Genomic DNA, 22,515 nt, shown 5'->3' with positions numbered 1-22,515 from the left:
AATCCTGCACCCTCCACCCTCTACTTTCCAACTTCCCCACGAGTGCCCACCTCCGCCTCCTCCACCCGTAGCTGTCCATCATGCTCACCCCATAACAACAATGAACGCCAACCCCTCACTTGCAAGGACCTCGTCGTCAATCCACCGACGAACCAAATGGCCAATTTGAGCCATTTCTTCCAAGGAGTGAACTGATAGACTCCACAGTGGTCACACTGTCAAACGCACCAGAGACACACAGTGGGTGAGAATTGCTGAAAAGCAAATATTGTCGACTTCTGCTGACTTCAAACAGCAGTCAGATGGCAGAGACTACCTAGGCAGTAAAGAAGCTGCATTACACACAGCACAAGAGAAAAGGCCTAAAGAACTCTTGGTGATTCCTTTCATGTTTGTCTTTACAGGGAACCCAGAGCATTCATTTCTTTTCTTCTATGCAAAGGAAAGTAAACATGGCACTCTCTGCAGGCTCATGAAATTGAACACTTCTGAGCATGACGGCCAGTCCTGTCTTTCTTGTGTTTTAGAATTAGATGTATTAGCTCTACTGCGGCTTTTCTGCATATTCTATATTTTAAAAAAAAAAATGCTTCAGAGATGAATTTGCATTTCGTTCATGATACATATTTCATGCTAAATCTGTTGCCATTCATGTGCCATTTCAGTAAACTCTGTTAGAAGTTTTCAAACTGAACTTTTGCTCAAACAGTTCAACACACACATGTACGGGTCAGCGAATCACAAACACACACACACACACACACACACACACACACACACACTCAAAGGGAAAGAAAACTTAGCCCAGTGAAGTTCTGACTCAGTCCCCACAATGCCCCGGTGATGCTCTCCTGCAGTCTTATTGGACTATCAGTGCTCAGGGGTCATGGGTCTGGCCAGTCAAGATAAAACAAACCCTGATGAAATGAACCATGTGGGAGCAGAGAGGGCTGCTCTCTACTGATGGAAGAAATGCAGTCACTCTGAGAGGTGAGACTGTAACAGTGTCGTATTGACCTGAGTGACCTGACTCACTGCTTGGACTCCGCTGCACTCTGTTTAGGGAGGAAAGCACAGACAATAGGGTTGGACTGATATGCTGTAGGTGTGGCGGCCAAAACAAATAATTAAGTGACGAGTTTACGGGATTCTTTACTTTTTAAGCTCAGTTCTATAAATATGTTTAAATGTGATTCCCATGCAGATTTTAAACACAACATTTCAGCAAATGACTTAATAAATAAAAAGAATAAAATTCAATTCTCTCCTGATTTATGCTTCTACTGCTACATTTCAGAGTCAAATGCTCTGTGATTTTCTGCATTGAAATTGGCGAGGCTCAGTTGGAAAAACGTGACATCATTCAGTCCTGTGCACCAATCAGATTTTAGGAATATTAGGATTAAAATCTGATTACAGTCATGGGGGCTATTTGCTTATGTTGCCAGGCCAAAGTCAATCAATTCTTATCAAACCACACACAGTCCTGATCAAGCTGACCGGCTCATTTTTTCTGTGTTTAACTGGATATAATTAATTAGAGACAGCAAAACGTGTTTTAGCCACCTAAAAGACGGTCCACCTAAAAAAAAAAAAAAAACAATATCAGCTTAAGTGTACACTATATAATGAATATTTTCACTGCTTTACCATCCAGTCAGACAGTACTTTCAAACAGGAAACTGAAGCCATTATATCCATCTATGATCTCGGTCCAGACTCCTTTGGCAAAAACAGTCATTTTAACTCACAGAACACAGGAGCTGCTGGTCTACTGTGTGACTTTGGCAGTTTCATATCTGAACACTTAAACCAGCACTGAATCCCTATCAGCATGAGACCCCATGACTAAGCACACACATATCAGTATAAGTGGATCTGATTGAATGATTGATGAGCTAATTTATTGGCATTTTCATGTAGCCATTAATATATTTAGCATTCCCTAGCCACTGCATTCAGGAGCACAAAAGGAACAACTATCTGCATCTCTCCCGTCTCTGTCAGTGACATTTTAAATATTCAGGCAATCTGACAAAGTTGGAGACTGACAACAACAAGGGCAGTTTTCAATATTCCATGCCATTTGATTGAGCCGCTGACACAAATAGTTATTTACCACTTTCAGATCAGAGACATGCGCTGCATCGCTATCATTGAGCTGGTCAATATACATCACTTCCACCCAAAGGATTACACCTCTTATCTGAAATGATATTCAATAAAGTATGACCGCAGAAATACAGAGTGGAGTGTTCTTGCTTGGATCTGGCTTACGCTGTGAAATAAAAAAATAAAAAAAACACTTTATTGGAATTAAGATCCAAGTCAAGATTACCTGAGGAAACAGCAGTTAGATTTCTGTTCCAGTGCCACGTCCTACACTTTATTCTCCGCTGCTTGGGGACTAAACCACAGTGTACTGTTCCCCACAAGCCATGGGGGTGTAATAGGATGCCTTTATGAAATATATAGAGACGCCCCAGCACCTTCCGCAGATCATAGCATGAGCTAGGACGTTTGGCAAGCAGTTTGTGTGTGTGTGTGTGTGTGTGTGTGTGTGTGTGTGTGTGTGTGTGTGTGTGTGTGTGTGTGTGTGTGTGTTTGAGGCACAGGGAGGCCTTACTGAAATGCCCTGCAATCCAAAAAGTCAGTGAGGCAACAGCAAAACTTTCCCCAGGTCCCTCTCTGATGCTCCATGACCATAATATCATCAAGGTGCATGGGATGATACCACTCACTCATTTGTGCTGCCTAATTAGCTGCTGCAACTTCCCTCCCCACTGCTGAGCCATCCATTCAGAGCTTCTAGCAAAGCGAGCGTCATTAGCTACAGGGGACGAAGTTAACTCCACTGCTGCCAGTGTGTTAGACTCTACTGAATGTGGTCTGGAACAGGAGAAAGGTGGTTTCTTCTGAAACGCAGACATCTTTTCATGGTTTGAACTCGACAGCTGTCATTAGATTTTCCCCTACATGTGTTGTAGCTAAAGCGGGTTTATGGAATTTTGCTCCTGTCGCTGTGCATTCTCTCCTCATTTGCTGTGTTTTATTTTTCCCTGACATCAAATCCCACAGCCACCCACCAGCCCCGCACTGTATAGCTTTTCTTTTCTTGTCGGGAATTTGATAAAGCCTTTAGCGAGTGTGGTTAGAGCACTTGGGCTGAGGATCTGATGAGAAGTGTGGGGTCTGTCACACACAAACACACACACACTATAAGTACATTCTAATTAGCTGATGTATGCAGGACCTCATCCACGTTGGAGGGGTATCAAAAAGCAATCAACGCCCCATCCCTGATGAGCTCAGAGAGACACAGAGATCCACATTGTCTATGGAAAGATGATGCGTGGCTGGACCTCGACTCGGCTTTCCAAGCCACCATAATGCCATGCAATCACAAGACATTATGCACAGATCTGAACCCCAAAGCCACAGGATAGAGAAAAAGAGGGAATATTGAGTTCATAATTCAAAAGCCTGATTATGATTCTCGCTCTTGTGAAAAGCTGCTGTGGAGAGCCAGAAGTGGGAGAATTGGCCTGCGAGTGCCACAAAATATGGTTATAAATGCAGAGGAGAAACGTGTTTAAAAAACTGTCATGATCAAGAGCAATACAGAGCGCAGATAGCAGGGAAATCAGCAGAGTTAAGATGACAACTCGTTGCCATGGAAAACTGAAAAAATTAAGTCAGCAGCGAGTGTATGTGAAGAATTTATGGAAGTGATTCTTCTCAGTGGAAGGAAATCAAATAGAAATATCAACCACAGCAGAACTCCACGCTATCAGCATGAAATGGTGAGAAAAAAAATCAAATATCCTAAACATACAATCTTGGATTTTGTCACCCATTCATAATCTAATTTGACCTGAAGCCATACAGCCGATTCGTTTCAGTAAAGACCATAGGTGTTTTAGCTGCAGGCTCCAAAGGAGAGAGGCATGTGTGTCACACAAAGACCATCCGTTAGCGACGTACCGAAAGGGACTCTGTATCACCATCTTATCTTCAAAGGACTGGGCAGGGGCTCAGGGGAGCTGTGCCACCGCCTCGCCTCCACACAGACACACACAGGGGGGATTTGGACCTGCAAGCAGGAACCAGAGATCTCTCGGCCGGCACCCAGGCCTGGACCCTCCTCCAACTCGCCCGCGGAGAACAGGCAGGGTTCCTGCACACGCGGCACGACATCAGTGAGCTGATCCCCCACCACCGCCACCCTCCTCCTCCTCCTCCTCGCTCTCTCTCCTTCCCCCCTCCTCCTACCCTGCAAACCCCCTCTGCCGACTGCCTGCCCATTTGCTTCCTGGCCTCAGCTTGACGGAGGGGATGGGATCTGAACTCAACTTAGACACAGAGTTTCCACATTTCACAGATGGCTGGGAGAGGCTTTGCATGGAGGTGAGGAAACAGAGAGAGAGAAAAGAGAGAGAGAGAGAGAGAGAGAGAGAGAGAGAGAGAGAGAGAGAGAGAGAGAGAGAGAGAGAGAGAGAGAGGAGCCTCATCGGCGGTGCCGAAGCGGGGCCGATTTCACACCGCGGTAGTGTGCGCTAAAGCAGGCCGCCGTTAATCCACTCACTGAGGGGAAGGCCTGGAGCTATTCCGCCGCCGACCGCCATCTCCCTCCACAAAGCCATAAATGGTGCATTATACAACTGGGCTTCAGAGACACTGCTGATATGCTGATAGGTGGCGGACAAAGACCAAAGCAACCACAGGAGCGGAGCCACATGCAGGACTGAGAGCCTTAGTGCAGGAGCAGAACAGCACACATGTATTCAGGCATCATCTCTCAAACGCTGCACTTGCTGAGGTGTGGACTGTTAGAGTGCTATATCTGCGCTTTTGATCGGGGTTAGTTCAACCTCCGGATTCGGCCCCGAGACAGAGATGGACATGCACGAACACTCCCTCTTCTTGTGCTCTCCAACAAAATCTCCCTCTTTTTTTTCACTCTCCCCACTGTGAATTCATATCTGTGAAGTTACCAAAAGTCTTGAAGATGAGTCTTTGAACTTATGAAAGGCAATCATTTTGAATGAAAGGAGACAGGAAATATATAAACATGGGGGAATTTAAATAAATTGCCACAATGAAAATCAGGGAGAGGGCAGCGAATTATGTAACGATAAGACAGCCACCAGCCTAAGCCACAAAATGAGATGTTTTACATGAAACGAACAGTGGTCTAGATTAGAGAGCCATCCTGTTTAGACATGAAGCCAATTGGGTTGATATCACATGTAGAGAAAATTTGAAAGATAAGTGGGAACTATGAGAATTGTTATAATCCAACTGTAACAAAAAGCTGAAGTATATTGGCTTTTCCCCCCAGAAGCACTGCACGATAAACATCTCTGATGAAAGAAGTTCATTACTTGTGTGCTGCGTAATGTAACATGCTGTATTATGCGTCTATGCCAACCTACAGCGAGGCAGTCTCTAAATGAAGCCTCAGGCATTTAATGGACATCATTAGGTGAAAACATATAAGAGATAATTATGGTAATTACAAATCCCTTTTATTCGCCCTGAGTCTTTGACAAGAAGGTTGTCATATCAACCACTTCAAAAAAACAAAGAGTTGTTGTCTCTTCCCCTAAATGATGTCCGGTTCCATTTGGATGGGAATTGTCTTCGGATTATCCTTATTGTTTGGTTCGTGGCTCTGAATGGAGGCTACATTTCTTTCAATAAAAACTTGATTAAAACAAGTGATTCACAACAGGAGAATATGACTTGCATTTGCATAGCCACTTCATTACGAGTGAGACCTTGATCTTGAAAGCAGCCCTATACAAAGCTAATGGACATGTCTGTTATGTCTATTAGAGATGGACCCAAAGAGGAACCGAGGCCTTCTGTTCAATATCACAGGAATCACTATGGGCACCCAAGGCCTGTATTATTCAATTTCAGCTCCATAACAATGGCGAAAGGAACAAAATGACAAACGCTGGCAATCTTATTGTGTGTTCAGACCAAAAATATCTTCCATGAGTTTGTTTTGGCGAAACATAATCCAAGCGTTACTGTTATGTTGCCACACGGGGTCAAACCCAGAGCAACCCTTGTCACTTCATCTCAGTTGATACTCGATCTAAGCGGCGAGAGCAGATGAAATGCAGTATGGAACATCTTAATGGAGAGACTCAGCAGCAATCGTGAAAGACTTGGGTGTTTATTTACAATATGCATCCAATCATCCTTTGTCACAGTTCCATGTTCGTCTTTTTCCGAAACCACAGAGAGACACTCGCTGGAGATTCCATTTTTGGCCTCTTTGCTACACAAACTCATAATACGGTGCTGTCTTATCAGATCCTGCTTACAATAACAGATTCACTTGGAGTCAAAGCTGTTGTTTAACTTATTCAATCCCATGGGAAAATTCAGTTCAAACAAGTCAGGAGACATCTGCCAGTCCACAGCAGCTGATGATGTCAACGGGTCCCTGCTCGTACCAGATTCCTCCAGCACTTTCAATCATTCCTTGTGAGATTACTGCAATAGGATATTACTGTACAAACTATGACCATGTGTCCTGCTGCCACAAAGCTTAGCAACACATTACAGTTTGTCAAAGCAAGCTATTGCGAGGGAGAGATAGATACAGAGAGGAGGAGAGAAGCCATTGACCTTTGTGTCCTTCATATTTGCCTAGCTTCCCCTCAACCCCAATCTTAAGAGTGAAATCATCTGATCCCAAACTAACTGTCAACTGGCTTGTGATGGTGGCAAAGCCAGCAGACATCAATCAATCAGATTTTCTCCTCGTCTATCAGAGGAGGCTTTTTTTCCCCTGTTTTGCCCAGGCTTATCATCTGACCCAGTTGTTATCCTGTTTCTGAAGCTTAAAAAAAACTTGATTATGGTCAAATGTATGTCTCAAAGATTCACAGGCGAATCCCAGAGTGAATCAGAAGGAGGAAAAATATCATTATGTCAGCACAGAATTGAACGCAGGATGTAATGACTGTAGTTTTTCAAAATGAGGCTCTTAATTCTACACTCATGCTGGAAATAAGGAGTTTGAGCCACTTATCTTTGGTTTTCAGGAATGCGTGATTGCGTGAACCAAAGATAAAAATCCAATCTGATATCATAAGACAAAAAGGCATTTTAGTTGGCTACAGCATTTGCTCAATGTCAACAGTTTTTAGTAATTACTAGATAAGCATTCTCTGAAATACACAGAGAAAGAAAATTGGCTGATTCTGAAACAATAGCGGGTGCATTTCTCTCTGGATGTTTACTCTGTCACTTCACAAAGCCTGCTTTGAAATAATAAGAAGCAGGAGACGTGCACTTTGCAACACGTCACTCCTTTCGTCACTGTCCAATATCGCACTCGTTCCGTCTAATCCGATTTGCATAATTTACTGTAAATATAATCGATCATCGTCAGGGCGCTCCGATCGGAATATGCTCCATTAAGGCTATTTCTGCAGCAGTGCTCGGTGCTAAACATACGCAGGCAGATATGGCCACTGATCACATGATGTGTAAGCTGTGCTGTCAACAGCTTTAGCAGCTTTGCAATGGTGCAAATCAAAACACAGCCTCTTTAAAGAATTAACATGTTTTGAAGTTTGTTTTATATTTTCAGCATATTTGACATAAATTGTTTATCTATTTACAAAGCTTTGTCATTAGTGATTTTCCACTGGAGCCTTAAGATGCTATGTGTTTTGTGCCGTTCGTCTGGCGGAAAATGCTGATGTACAAATTGAACTGAAAAGCTTGTTACTTAATCCTCTGTTGCCACCTATCCCCTAACTATAGAGCCTCCTGCCTTTCATTCCAATGCAAAGTTGTGCATCGCGCTGCCCCCCACAAATACATCCTCAGTAATTCCTGCCAAGCCAGAGATTTACACTGAACAGCTATTAGGGCATCACTTTCTGGTGTGCCAGCTACTAGCCTGCTCTGGAAACGGTGCTCACCAAATTATCCCCTTTTATTAACATCTCCAAAAATTAGCTTTTCCTGTATTTTTTGAATTACTGAAACAATTTATGTGGTTGAAGTCAAACTCAAGGCTTGGCCAATAAATTTACTGTATACTGCTGACAACATATTGTGACAATGCCTGCTGCAAAACGTGAGTCATATTTCCGAGGAGTCCCTTTCCTTTCTCTCATCCAAGATTCAGTCAAAACCCTGATATTAATTTTGACATATTCCATGAAAATGTTTTGATTAACTGTAGCTAATTAAATTGAAATAAACAAAAAGAATCTTAATACACACATAAAAGTTATTTACATCCCTGCAATGGAAGACTGACAGACTTTATTTCTTGAATATGGCAGAGGCACCTTCCTGTTGCAGGCGCAGAGCTGTTTCTCTTCTGGGCTATGGAGGTGTCAAAGCATCACGCAAATGTGATGAACCCAATATCCATATCCATGATACATCAAAACCTCGGCATGGCACAAAAATATCTGCAATACCTCAGGAGCAACCTCAGAAATCTCCTTAATTGAGCAATATCTTCATTCCTGATCCATGTGCATCACCAAGGTGAAAAGGGACTGTGCAAGTTAAATGAAAGAAGAATTCATGATGTGTGGCGGCCTCTCTTACTCACCCTGGCTATTTCCCCTCTTGGCAGGGGCCAAATAGAGAATGTTAAATGAGGCAATTGTGTCCCGGAGGCAAAAAGAGGAAGAAAAAAAAAAAAAAGCAAGCAGTGCCCTGCTCTCTGCTCCAACCCTGAGGAGCATTCTGCAGCATGATGAGGTACATCCAAGCATCCAGGCCTACCACCACCCAAATAGCTCCGACCAGACTTAAATTCCCATGAGAACAGGCCACTCCACTCTAATACACATATAAACAGACTCATTAGTCAAATTCTTAATAAAGGTGCCGTTTCATTGTACCATTCACAAAAAAATATGCTGGTTAAAAAAATGTGTAATGCCTGTCTGGAGAAATATTGACCCAAAATGAGAATTTACTGACTTTCAACACATAGCACAACTCAAAACATGATTTTTTTTTTTTCTTTTTTTTTTGGGGGGGGGGGGGGTAGTCATGGAAAGTAACTAAGTACAATTTCTCATGTATAACACTTGTGTGGAATTTTGAGGTACTTTAATACTTCTTTATGCTGTAAATGTATTACATTTCATACAGTTTTTACTCATTTCCATTTAGAATAAATAGATAATAAAATTAATGATACATTTTTCCATTAACACTTCTCCAAGTAAGATTTCGGTTGCAGGGCTTTAACTTGTAATTGAGTATTTTTACAGTGTGGTGTTGTTACTTTTACTTCAGTTAGAGATATGAGTACTTCTCCGTCCTCAGTTTACAGGGCTGATGTCAGCAAATAGTGAATGAACCCAATTCTTAGTTCCTAAAGTCCAAGTTCATGTCTTCAAATGTCTCATTTTGTCAGTCCAAATATGTTCTGTTTACTCTCACAGAGGACAAAGGAAAGCAGAAAACATTCACATTTTGGTTCTTTAGTTAAAAAAGTTGATTATAAAAAAATTCTGCTGATGGATTAATAACTGATTATTTCAGCGCAACGCAACTTTGCATAATCACAATACCAGCAGCACCATAAATGGCGAGTGTCAGGATATAATGTAGAGCTATAGGAGGCCTGCTGATATACCAGGATGTAGAGTGGGATCCGTTAACATTCTGTGGCGGTGGCTGCAGGAAACTGATCTCCCCTTCAGTCCCACACTGTCAGCTATACAGACATACTCCACGGTGACACCTCTGATAATCAAAGCTTTGTCTGGGTCTTAAAAGGACGTACTTGAACAACAGCGAGACCAGAGGCCTTCTTTGCTGTAATGGCCTTTGGACATCAATATTTAAATCTTACATCTCTGTTGTGATTAGAATGCTGCCTTTCTCTATTTTTTTTCTCGCCCCTCTCTCTCCTGAAACAACAAGGTGGGGGTGAAAAAAAAAGGCTTAAATCAATGATCTTTGAGTCTAAACTAGATTCCTAAGCAGTTTGCCACTCTCAGCAGCAAGATAAGATAAACTCTCTTTGACCTAAGAGATGAAGTTGCCATGACGATCAGGGAGTCCACTTTCTCTATTGATATTTTGCTGATGTAACAACAAATGGAACCAGATCCTGCTCTTGATAATGGTGATTAATTAATACCAATATTGATCCCTACAAGCAAGAGACAAGGCTATTAACTTAAAGCAGGCTTAAAGTCAATTGTTACCTGGGGGCTCAATGGGCATCATTGATATAAAATCTAAATAAAGAGAGGAATACGGCTGGGGCCTGAAATGCGCAATTCAGAAGAAAACACGCAACCAGCACCAGTAAAAGCATTAACAGATTTTTGCTTTTGATCTGCACATATTTCTAAAATTAACATTTTGTTCACATTGGTGACAGTTACAGCGCCTGGATGAAAACACAATGGTGACAGCTTGGACCAGCGGTTATTGGAATAATAACAGTGGAATTCAGGAAAGAGGAAGATAAAGAGGAAACTGCGTGAGGAAGTGACCTCCACCTTTGCAGCAACCCTGCCCACATTTCACACTGCTGTCCAGGCACTGCGGGCTACAGCGACAGAGAGGGCAGGATTAGGCACCGTCAGTCCATCGGCTGCCAACCCCAGCCCATCCAACACATCACACAGCACTGTTGTCAACAAAGGAAACGGCAGCTGCTATACATTCCTCTCCCTATAGCTGCAGAGCCTGTGACATAAGCAGTAGTACTGAAGCAGCAGCGTAAATACTTTCTCCGCAAAAGAAACACTGTGCTTTAGACACAATAGAAAAAAACATTACAAGAAGATGACATTCATCTGCATTGTTGTTTTGTGTCAAAAGTGAGGAGGCAATTGGGGATCCTTCAGCGAAGACGAGGCAACGGCACAAGCTGTTATTGGCAGGGAACAGATGTTTGAGGGAAAGTTGGCATTCAACAACCATTCTTCTTCTGACAGAAATCAACAAGAGAAACACAAGAGACACGGCGTGATTGTCACCCAATGAAAGAGAAACCCTTAAATATACAGGGAGGCTGGCATGCAAACATTTTTTGATTTTACACCCCCAAAACATCTGACTGCTGGAGTTGCCAGCGTTTGTGGGCCAAGGGTGAAACGCAGCGTATACGACTTGCATTGCACGCTTTCCTTATACAAGAAAGCAAAGCTGAGCTAAGTTGTAGGAAATATGGACAAGGAGTCTGTTCCCTGAGATGAAAAAAATAAAAAATACATCAAGCTAACAGCTCCGATCCTTCTGCTGAAAGCCACATGCTCCTCGCACATACTGTACATGCACCAATGTATACACAAGCAAACAAACGCACAAATTCAGATACAGGATGTTGGCAGTCAATTCAGTAAACACTCCCCTTATCCCTTACTACTGTAATCTGCCTCTGATAAATGCCCCTCAAAGATAGAAATGTCACCTGATATGATAAACAGTATGCTAACGTTACATAAAGTGGCCTTATGCTAAGGAGTTGGAGAGATTAACTGTAGAGCGGAGATGAAAAAAATGGTCGCTACGATAAAAACAGACTTTTAGCTCGAGCAGAGAACCTCGGTTGGCTGTCGTTCAGTTCTCAACCGAGTAGTTGAGAAAAGCAGTGAGTGTATTATAATGAACTAAGGCTTGTGCTTTATATTGCACTGAAGGTAACTTGATGGCAACAGAAGCAGTAAACAATTACAAATAAATAACCCAAAAAACTGATCATATTCATCAAGTGATGCATCTTAGTAAATGTGATAGGAAAAGCAATATTTACCAAAGCATCACTAGCCCCCGTTCCAACTTTAAACACAAGGTATCAAAAGAAAGCCAAATAACAACAACACATTCAAAGCATTTGTGCACGCTGCAGTGGACCAGCGTTTCAGACGTAACATCACTATCACATGAGTAGATTAAGCATTTTGACAGTATGACACAGTGGTGAGGAAGCTCTGGGGACTGTGCACTTGCCACTCGGGTGCTATACAGACTTACAGTAAAGGAGCAGTATAATCACTACAGTATGGTGCTTGATTCTGGTTGGACAATGTCGAGTAAAAGGACCAGAGGAAGCAACATGAATTCTCAGACGGTCCATGTGGTGAAGACAACAGTAAAAGAGAGAACACTAAGTCAGTTTAATAAGCACATTTGACATTAGATGTCTGGCCATGGCCTCAGAGGGCTGCTTCAATATGTTCCCATAAACACTGGTGGAGGCATGCTCCCTACATCATCCAGATTCCCCTTTACGCTGTGAAACTTTGGGGGGCAATTTTACAGAAAAATTACTCTGAGGGGCCTGGTTTCAATTCGGCCCGTTCATATCTTTCCTTCCTATTAAGCATCAAAATGTTCTCCTCTCAGTACGAATAGAGGTATGGACACCACCAGCAGCCGGGGAAGAGTGGAAGGTGGGGGGGGGGGGGGAGTAGGGAAGGCAAGAGAGGGGGAGAAGAGAGGATAGAGGGAGCTTGGTGGAATTCACACATCATATTACAGCAGCTAATCGCAATCCGCAGAGCATCAGCGATATTTTCATCATTCCTGTCAAATTCTACTGACCCGCCGTGGAACGGCTAACAATCTGGGCAATTTATTGGCATATTGGCACAGGGTGATAAGGCTAAAAACAACAGCAGCTAGCAGCTGGCCCTGGGAGATGAGCTGATAACATTGATATGTGCTCCCACACAAAACACCTCCACCACTATCTCCTCTTTCTATCAAACTCTTATTACAATAAAAGTGTATGGGGGGTTTCTTGGAAAAGCAACAAGGGGAGGGGGACACAGAAAGGGGGCTCGAAATATTTATTTATATATATATATATATATAAATATAAAAAATCAGATGTAACGTTTCACAGAAAAAAAACAAGGGGGAAAATACATAATTTATCACTGTATTATCGGGATATCCAGGCAGCCTAATCAAGGAGCACTGAGTGACTATTTTTTGCCTTATCATCCAAAGTGGTGGAAACGGAGAAGGAATTATCAGCCAGCTGCAGATTGCTGGGCTGGAATTTTAATGGTAATAATCGGGTTTCTGATGGTATATCTTCTCTGCTTATCTTTCCCATTATCTGGCCTTATCTCCCCAGTCATCGGAGCAAATTAATGGTGCTCTTTCAGCATCGCCTTTTTATCACCGCTCAGAGAGCACCCAAGGGGAAAGAATAAGCAAAATATTAAAATACTGCATAAATCACAATTTTAGATAACGGTCCAATGTATGCAGGAGGAGGGGGGGGACTGCGCCCAACAACCTTTTTGTCCTTTAGAATGACTGTCTGTGCTGACTTTCTGTGCAGTGCCTCCTCGGCCTTTTTCCCAGAGTTCCCGGTGTAGGAGAGAGGATCTAGGCTCCTCGTGACCTTTCTGTTTCTAACTAGAGCTTGATTATACGGCTGCACACCGGCTCCATATTAACAAGATCTTACACATGACATACTAATTCACACAAGGCCAGGTCACAATGACGAAAGCGCAACACAAGCGTTAGACTTCCTTTGCTCGACAACAAAATTTGGAAGCTACGATGGGATTGGTCCAAAGATGAGTGGGCCCATCACGTCATATGTTGTCGTGCTTCTTTGTTGATTAGAAATGGTTGTAGGTTTGTGGTGAATGCCAGTAAAAACGCAAATATGAACTCGGAGATAGTTAAGACAAAAGAGTGTTTCTGCACCATAATTATTTTAGGGCAGCTACCCTGGAACAAGCTACAGCAAACTGCATGAAAAATGAGTGCAAAAACAAAACCTAGCCAAACAAACATTTCACACAATACTATTTCCACCCTCAACTGAAAAAATAAAATGCTAAACTGGTTGATTTTAAATTGTTTGATCCAACTGTAATAAAACGTATAGAACAGTATTTAAAATACTAATAAATCCCAATTTGCTAAACGTGAAGAAGCATAAAAAATCCAAATTCCCACTAAGATTGCCTTAAAAACTTGAAATAAAAAGCATGGCCGGTAAATATTTAAGAGTTAAAACAATAGCAGTTACGTATAAAATAAAACAAGACGACACACAAACCTCTTGTGTCGCACATTCTGTCCCACACAAATGTAACAAAAAAAGCTCTTGTATACCATCACACACACAAGCCCTCGTGAATTCATGCATGTCAGCGCACACACACACATGCAAACATGCACACCCACATATGGACACACACACACACAGACACACAAATGTTGCCTGAGTTCTGAATTCTCCATAATATCTTGTAGCACAGATAAACAGTATCATAAGTAGCCTACAAGACAAATCAGTGGAAGAGGTTTGATATTTGATATTTTGTTCCCAAAGTAACCACAGTCTGCTTTTAGCCTCTTACAGCAGCAGCTAGAGGTACCAGCACACAGTGGACAAACTGAACACACACACTGTACACACACTCAGATGTCAGCTGTATTTGAGATGTGAAAGTGTGGTCGTGTCTGTGTGTGTGTACAAATCCCCACATATTTATGGGTTATCTACAGGCTCTTTAAAATCCTGAAAATTCTGAAAAGTTGCTTAAAACCTGTCATTGAAAATATTTTTCATGAGTAAAATTCAACAGCGTGAGTATGACACACTTTAGAATTAATGTAGACCGAGAGGTTATACTTCATTCATATGTTCACGCAAATAAAATAAGAATAATATGATAATAATGAAGTAATAAATTTGAAAAGCAAATATGTGTGAACTAGGCTGCTGGGACACAAGGTCAACACTTTCCCCACAGGACTGATACAGTCCAATGAGATTACAATTAAAACATGCATTCACTGGCCACACTTGCTCTTTTACTGCAACACCACGAGTTCCATCTATCACCACTCTTAATCAATATTAATGTCATGTATGGGCTATAGTGGGAAGTTTGAAACGTAAAAGTGAAAAGAAAAGTGTGCACGTATTTGTGTCCACACACCTGCAAGGGAGTGTGTATGTGTAAAAGGAAAAAAAAGTGAAGTGTGTGTGAAGGAGTGAGAGTGCGTGTGAGACACGTGTGTGTGTGTGTGTGTGTGTGTGCGTGTGTGTGTGTGTGTGTGTGTGTGTGTGTGTGTGTGTGTGTGTGTGTGTGTGTGTGTGTGTGTGCGTGTGTGTGCGTGTGTGTGTGTCTGTGCGCTACAAATAAAAACATTTAACAGCAATAGAATTCAGAAGCAGCCCGGCCTCATTCCACTGCGTCAGTATTTATTACCGGCCTATAATTTAGAATTACTGCTGATTAACTGGCACAAAGAGCTGTTGTCTGCACACCCAGTCACAGTGTGGGACTGATACACAATTCTGGGTGAAAACTCGAATAGAGTCACATCAACCAAACAACAAAATAACTTCATTTTGCCGCAACTTGGCAGCGGCGGGGAAACTTTTTCCGCCAGCAGCAACCGTGGCATTTGGATTGTAAAATCAGCTCGTCAGAAACACTAAATATCTGCGGAGGGAGACCGGAGCGTATGGACCGTGACAGGCAACACATGAGCGCTGCTGAATCAGCTCCACTGTGGTCACTATCATTACAATATTGTGCAAACTCTAATAAGCCTGGAGACGCGCTGGAACGGCGAGACAACATGAAAAACTTACGTTTGATCTGCCTGGGGTTGCTCTGCTTCCTTCGGGACATGCCTGCTGTGCGGCTGGTCAGTGAATCCAGGTGTAGTACTGACAGATCGATAGGTTCTGGTTCATCCAAGCAGCCGGTTTGGGTTTTTGTCTGATGGAAATTGAGAAAGAAAAAGAAGAAGGGGGGCACCAGTACTTTTTACGCACAAGTCTATCGTTCCGTCTGTCTTTCCTTTATCTTTCTCGTCTCTCTGGCTCTGGCTTTGGCTCTCTCTCTCTCTCTCTCTCTCTCTCTCTCTCTCTCTCTCTCTCTCTCTCTCTCTCTCTCTCTCGCACACACACCCTCCCTCTCTTTCTCTCTCTGTCTCTCTCTCACTCTTTCTCAGCACCGTTCTCCGTGATGAGGCTGCGCTTCGCCGCGATCCGCACGGACTGACTGGGGAGGTGAAAGCGTTTCGCGCTTTTGTTTGAAGATAAGGTTTGTTCCTCCCCGGGTACCGTAGCCGCAGCTTCGTGAACTTCACTTGATCCACAATTACTTTAACTTCCAGTTATTAATTAGCGTCGCCCATATTTGGCGCCCGTGTTTTGGGGTCAGTAGAAACTGATCTTACAGTCACAATATAAACACAAATCTTTTGCCTCCGCTATTTTTTCCCCTTTTCTTCCCCACACCTTAAAGGACCCTGTGGTCACCAGTTTGGTGCTGCTTTAAAATGATCTGTGAGATTAATTTAAATGCTTTATTTTTATTTTTTATTCCTTACACACACACACACACACACACACACACACACACACACACACACACACACACACACACACACAAAAGAGAGGTTTAGAGGAGAAGCCTCCACTATTGCACCATGTTCACTTAATACAGCATGTGGTCCTCCTGTCATATCACCAGCAAATCTGAACCTATAATGGCTAAATACATGAGGATTAGCTCAGATGCAGTTTGGCCCCTCATTCCCCCAGAATGCACTCTGAGCGATGATCTGGATTGAGACGCCATGACCTTAAATAGGTGGCACTCTTGGCCAAAAGCTTAAAGAAGTAGAAGTTCTCTTAAACGCACATAAAATCTGCTATTCAAATGACACAGTGTGGTGTGTAAAGGCCTGGTGGAAATGATGCTTATATGAAATATTTGTACTTGAACATAAAAATGCTTCCGAACTTTTACTGTAAATATATTTAAATGATCACGCAGTGACTTTCCAGTAAGAGACAGTACCCTGCTTTTTCTGCCTTGTTTATTTATCAATTCGATAAACTGTCGATCAGAATTTGAGCCTTTTTTTCTTGCCTACAATTAGTCTGCTATGGACGAGAAAAATATTCAGAATATTTAAGGTGGGGGGGTGAGAGCCTTCAAATCATTCAGATTTTGACTGCCATGTTCTGAATAGTTGCCCAAACTGGAAATCACTCTCTTCAATTAGCCAGTTGGACTGCCAAGGAAGACAAGCAAGTGGCCTGTGAAATTATCTTGTAACCCAATTCCACAACTTTGGAATGGAGTCTGAAACTACAGAATAATTTATGTGGCAGGCAGGTCAGCGGTGGTTCACCTTGAGGAGAGCATCTGTCTTGCGAGCCTCCTTGGTTTGTCTCGTCCTGTGTTTCCCACTGTCCTCTGGTGGCTAAACTTCTTCTTTTTTCTTTCCTTTTCCTTTCTTCTTCGTGTACAGCTTTGGTCCTGATCCAAGCACAGTGATGTCATGGGACAGTGGTAGTCATAGTGAATCATTTCCATATCTCAGCTTTGTCACACTGTACACACACTCTGAGAGTTTCTGTTAAAAAAAATGCCAGGATGACGATCCATTGAAAACAAAGAAAAACTATTCAGTAGATAAACAAATTATGAAAAAATGATATCAGTGATTTTTGTGTGTGCTTTCCTGTCATCCAACATTCCACACGCACAACAAACCGTCCAAAAAACATACAAGGAAAATTACATTCAAGCCCCAATTGAAGGTTAAAAATAAAGCAATCCCACACACTGTCTAAAATTACCATGCTAAACATCCATAAATAGCTTTTACTGGCCATATTAGGAACCCAGCACCAAAATCAATAATGATTTGTGGTAAGAGCAACAACATAGTGAGAGAGGAGAGTCAAATTGCCAGCTGAAGATTAATTTAACGCCACTCCTAAATCCTCTGAGACTGGAGCGTGGTTCTTCTCTGCTGTTCCTGAGCCCCAGTGGCTTGTTTGAAGCCGTCTTTGATTGACAGGTACAAATCTGCAAGAGGAAGAGAAAGCTTTTTTCACTGCTCGGACCAGATGGTTGTGATAATTAACATGATACTGTTTCCATCGCAAGGGAAATCACTGACACAAGGTTGGTCATATTAATAGGTTAAGGTATACTGTATGCTGTGGAGATGCTGCGCAGTGCACTCACATAATCTGATTATGAGGGGAAAGGTTGATTTAATGTGCTAAATCATTTGATTAGAACTGCCAAGTCACATTTGGGGAATGCCATTCAGTGTCGGGGCAGTGGAGGTGGGCTGTCTGGTGGCTTCATCGTCTTCGTTCTTAAAGAAAATATGTTTCAGAACAAATGGTGTTTGTACGGCTCATTGGTATGCCCAGTGGTCTTCTGACTGAAGACTCGTCAGCATGTCTGTGAACTATACGTCTCATTCAGAGCCTGAAAATATTTTGTGAGAGTGACATGTTGATGTTAAATAATAGATAAAGTTTTGTTGACTGTTGGGATTATTTATTGACTGCTCTGTCACAAGCAAAGGCTGATTTTCTTTCCATGTTGGAGAATAGGCTGGTGTGGAGGAGTAACATTTTGCCTTCAGTTTTACCAACATTTTACAGTTAATTTGAAAATCGGGTCTCATAATTTGTGTTTTTCAAGCATGTTGCTGTGTCCTGATCTTGGCGGCATGGTGCCATCCTTGCGCAAACTCACAATTTATACCCTTGTTATGGCACTACACAATAGTAAGGGGCTGTCCAAAAATTATTTGTATGGGGAGGAGGCAGCTGAACGCAGCTTACAGCTCACTTTTCGTAGAACCTCTGCAGCATTATTGGTATTTTCTTTGGACTCTCCCCTTGACTTAGCAAAAAGCAACACCCTCCTTTCAGTGTCTCAGAAAATGACTTGAAAATGATGGAATCGGTACAGCTAACTCTGCCTTAATACATAACAATGCACAGAGTATTTGAGATGTTGTTCTCCAATTTAAACCGTAATGAAAGAAAAATTTTCACATAGCCACCAAACCACACAATACGAGAGGAGTCAGCAGTTACCAAAATTATGGAATAAGCCAAGAGTCCTTTTTATTGAATATTCCAGCCATTCTTTAGTTTTTAAAGGGGAGCTGTTGCCTACACTTTGTAAGACATATTTAACATTTGTTTGACGCATTGAACTTTACTCTAATGCTGTTCTCTGTGAAGATGCACACAAATTTTCATGAAGGTTGCACTGTTCAGTCACAATCATGAGCTGTGGTGCATAAAAATCTTTTCAATATTGCCATTTCATTTTTTAATGAGGAGATTAATGAAAAACTACAATCTAACTGGGATGGAAAAAAAGTCAAAAAGCTCTCCCCTGCTCCTCTTAAATTGTTTACAATACCCTCCCTCCAGCAAAAAAAACCCCTAAATACCCCCCCGATCCACACCACTCCTATTAATTTTTGTACAGTCCCTAAATGACACGTGATTGCATCATGCAAAGTTACTATAAACAATTATCTAACAGTTAAGTCTTAAATGATCCACTCCTGCACTACCTTCACCAGATTTTCCGTGTTATCAGAAATAAAACTGTTGTCTTCCAGCGCTGTGTTAATTTTATGACAAAAATTCAAACTGAATGATTGCCACGCTAACAGCTGCAGTCTTCCTCCCGCACTGTTTAAGTGAGCTGCTGTGCTGACCGAGTAATATCACAGGGAGTCTGGCATGACAAATTACTAGGTTGATTTCTTTAAGGGATCACACATGTCCACTGGCGCTGGGAGTGACAGCCATCGGTTGGACAGGGACCCTATCCTTAAAGAGCAGCCTCAGCAGCTCCACTTGGAGCCGTGGTGTCACCCTCTGGCTGTTGGGGATTGGTTTGTCTTCAGAGGATGTAAGGTCTGTGTGTGTGTGTGTGTGTGTGTGTGTGTGTGTGTGTGTGTGTATATAGATAGATATATTTATATATCTATCTATATATATAGATATATAATTTCAGAGTGATGGGGGAGAAAAAGAGAAACACGTTCAGGAACTGAAACAGAAACTTGTTCAGTAGCAAATTGAAGACGAATAGTTTTTGTAATATTTTTTGCATAATATCCCATAATTCTTTGTGATTTCCTACCAGAAATGAAGTGTGAGTGTGTGTCCTTGAATGGCCTGGATGTAGCACTGCATCCCAATGCTGACACCCACAGTTTGGAAAATCCTGCTTTACTCATCGCAATGAAAGCTATAATGTTGAGTTGCTGTTGTCTGTCCTGGGTAAGATGCTGGTGCTGGTTGTGGCTGAATGCTCCAGCTCTCCAGGCCCAACCCCCACCACCACCCCCTCCCCATCCATCCATCCAGCAGCTCCAGCAGCAGTGAGCAAACAGATGTCTGAGAGAGTGCCCACTGCGCTGCCCGAGCTGCCAAAACCACCCGCGGCCCTGGAGGCCTCAGCGCCAACTCTTTCCAGGGAGGCTTCACTCTCCGCACCACCATCCAGTGCCCTTCTCTTCCCACCTCCTTCCGTTTACCAGGGAGATATATAACATGCAGTGCACTTTGAAACAAAGCACAACATGCAAAAAAGCGCATCAACAAAAAAGTCGGAGCATTCAAAGAAGAAAGAAAGAAATCAAAATGCCACACATCCCAAAAGCATCTTAAGATTACACCAAAACGTTAAAGTCCAGAGAAGTGATGAAGATACAAAAAGAGGGCGGGATGAACAATCTATGCTCCTCCCATTGGGAGTGTGTAAATCTGTAAATAAAGGCTTTTTGTAGAGGAGGAGGAGGAGGAGGAGGAGGAGGAGGAGGAGAGAACCACGGGGCAGTATATTCTTACTGCTAATCTCAGTGTCTTTTTATGTGGTCAAAAGCTGAGACTGTGACACCTCCAGGGGATAACCAGCAAGCCTTTTATGGATTAAAATCATAAATATCCACACTTGTTTCAAGGAGTTCATTTCTTAAAATAATAGCGTTGCATTATTAAGTAAGCAGAAAAATGTATCTGACAGTGGAAGGTGAGGGGATTCAGACTGTAGAACAGATGAATTAATCAATGGCTTTCTGTGGGAACCTTCAACATCACCCCAAAATGACCTTTTAATAGTCCACTCTGATATCCACGAAGAAATGAGCTCAATTTCTATCGTAGATTTGTCATTTTAATAATGCCTTTATAAATATATCATTAAGAGCTGAGTTAAAAGTCAGAGAATCAGATCACACTTGCTTCCTGTTTTTATTATACTTTTCACCATGCAGAGTTTGAGTTTGAGAAGGTGTGTGTGGACTGGATTTGATCTGAGGTGATGTTCAGTGTCAGGTTTATCTGCATAGAATAAAACACCTTTAATCACTGTTTATCACATGAAACGTTTGTGTAAATGTGTATTCCCTGCACACAATGAATGAACTGCTTTTTGAACTCTGCCCAGCCTGCATGGGGTTGCAACACCACAAATTCATGTGAGCTGGATTCAGAGTACTGCATGTACATTTTCAGAAGCTGCTAACTAAAGTCCAAAAACGAAGAAAACCAGATTGAACAACTTCCACAATCACACCCTTAGACCTTCACTGTCTGCCACCAAATTCATAAATCACTGTCAAAAGAACATTTACAATACTAATTAAATAGTCCATCTTCTGTCCGGGGTTTTGAGAGAAAGTTAGTTAAACATAAAAAATAAGCAACTACTCCAAATTGTGATAATTGTTACCTTATTCTTTTAGTGTTTGTCAAGACATTTCATGGGACATTAACCCTCTTAAATCACAGTAGTTTGCACAGTAAAAAGAAATCTCACACCTCTGTTTTGCTCTCAAATATTTTTCAGTCTGTAAACCTCACTGGCCTGAAGAAGAACTAAAGATCTTTAGCTTCTAGATAAGATTGTGCTTTAATCTTCAGATGAATCCAAACTCCAATAAAAATACAAAGAATAGGAATTGTTACAGAGTTTATGACACCTATAATAATATCCATTAATATTCACCATGTGTGGAATCTTTCTTTAATATGACTACAATTCAAGGAACAACAGCTGCCATAATCTTAGTCTAATTCAGGCTGTAAATCCACTGCATCAGTTTATATGTGCACTGCATTATAAATGACAGTATGGTTCACTGTAGTGATCACGTCCATGTTCCAGTATATCACTGTTTGTATGCAAGTCAGAGGTTTGTATGCCAAGGGTCCAAGTAACATATTTGCTACTTTAACCATGAGCACCTCATGTGTTTTGACATCCTGTGATTTAATATTATTCATTTTTATGAGGTCAAGTAAATTATATTTGATATGTGTGGCTGATCTTTTCCCCATTTTCCTATGTGTGCACGAGTAACTGAGGACCCACATCTGAACACAGCATTATAATACAGTCTGTTGATGTATTTTATAAGTGTGTCTGCTGGTTTATTACATATGCAGAGGCATCAGTGCACAGCAAAATGGAAAAATGCATCAATATATTCACTGAAAGGCAGGCCGTAGACAGCTCAGAAAATAAATCTACATCTGCCAGGCTCCATGCAAACAGCAGAGCCATCCTTAATGGTGAAACCATCGATGAAAACAGATAAAAATATTAAATATTCAGACATTCCTTTCACCCAGTATCAAAAGCGTCCAGATGTGGGAAGCTGAAGTTGTTATCATGAAGCCAACGACAGGCATTGAAAGAAATTCCT

General features: G+C 41.9%; 1 protein-coding gene across 1 annotated transcript in view; it reads right to left on the bottom strand.

Moving 5' to 3' along the window:
- The window catches only part of zfpm2a (zinc finger protein, FOG family member 2a), a 115,972-nt gene extending 99,951 nt beyond the window's left edge, over positions 1-16,021 (bottom strand). Inside the window, exon 1 of the mRNA XM_070965993.1 lies at positions 15,605-16,021. Within this exon, the coding sequence (XP_070822094.1) occupies positions 15,605-15,644 (40 nt within the window). The 5' untranslated portion in view covers positions 15,645-16,021. The remainder of the gene's footprint in view (positions 1-15,604) is intronic.
- Positions 16,022-22,515: the final 6,494 nt, after the last annotated feature.

Source organism: Chaetodon trifascialis, chromosome 7 (assembly GCF_039877785.1).
Source record: "Chaetodon trifascialis isolate fChaTrf1 chromosome 7, fChaTrf1.hap1, whole genome shotgun sequence".
Lineage (NCBI taxonomy): Eukaryota > Metazoa > Chordata > Actinopteri > Chaetodontiformes > Chaetodontidae > Chaetodon > Chaetodon trifascialis.
Note: the sequence above shows the minus strand (reverse complement) of the source record. Positions and strands in the feature narration are given on the sequence as shown.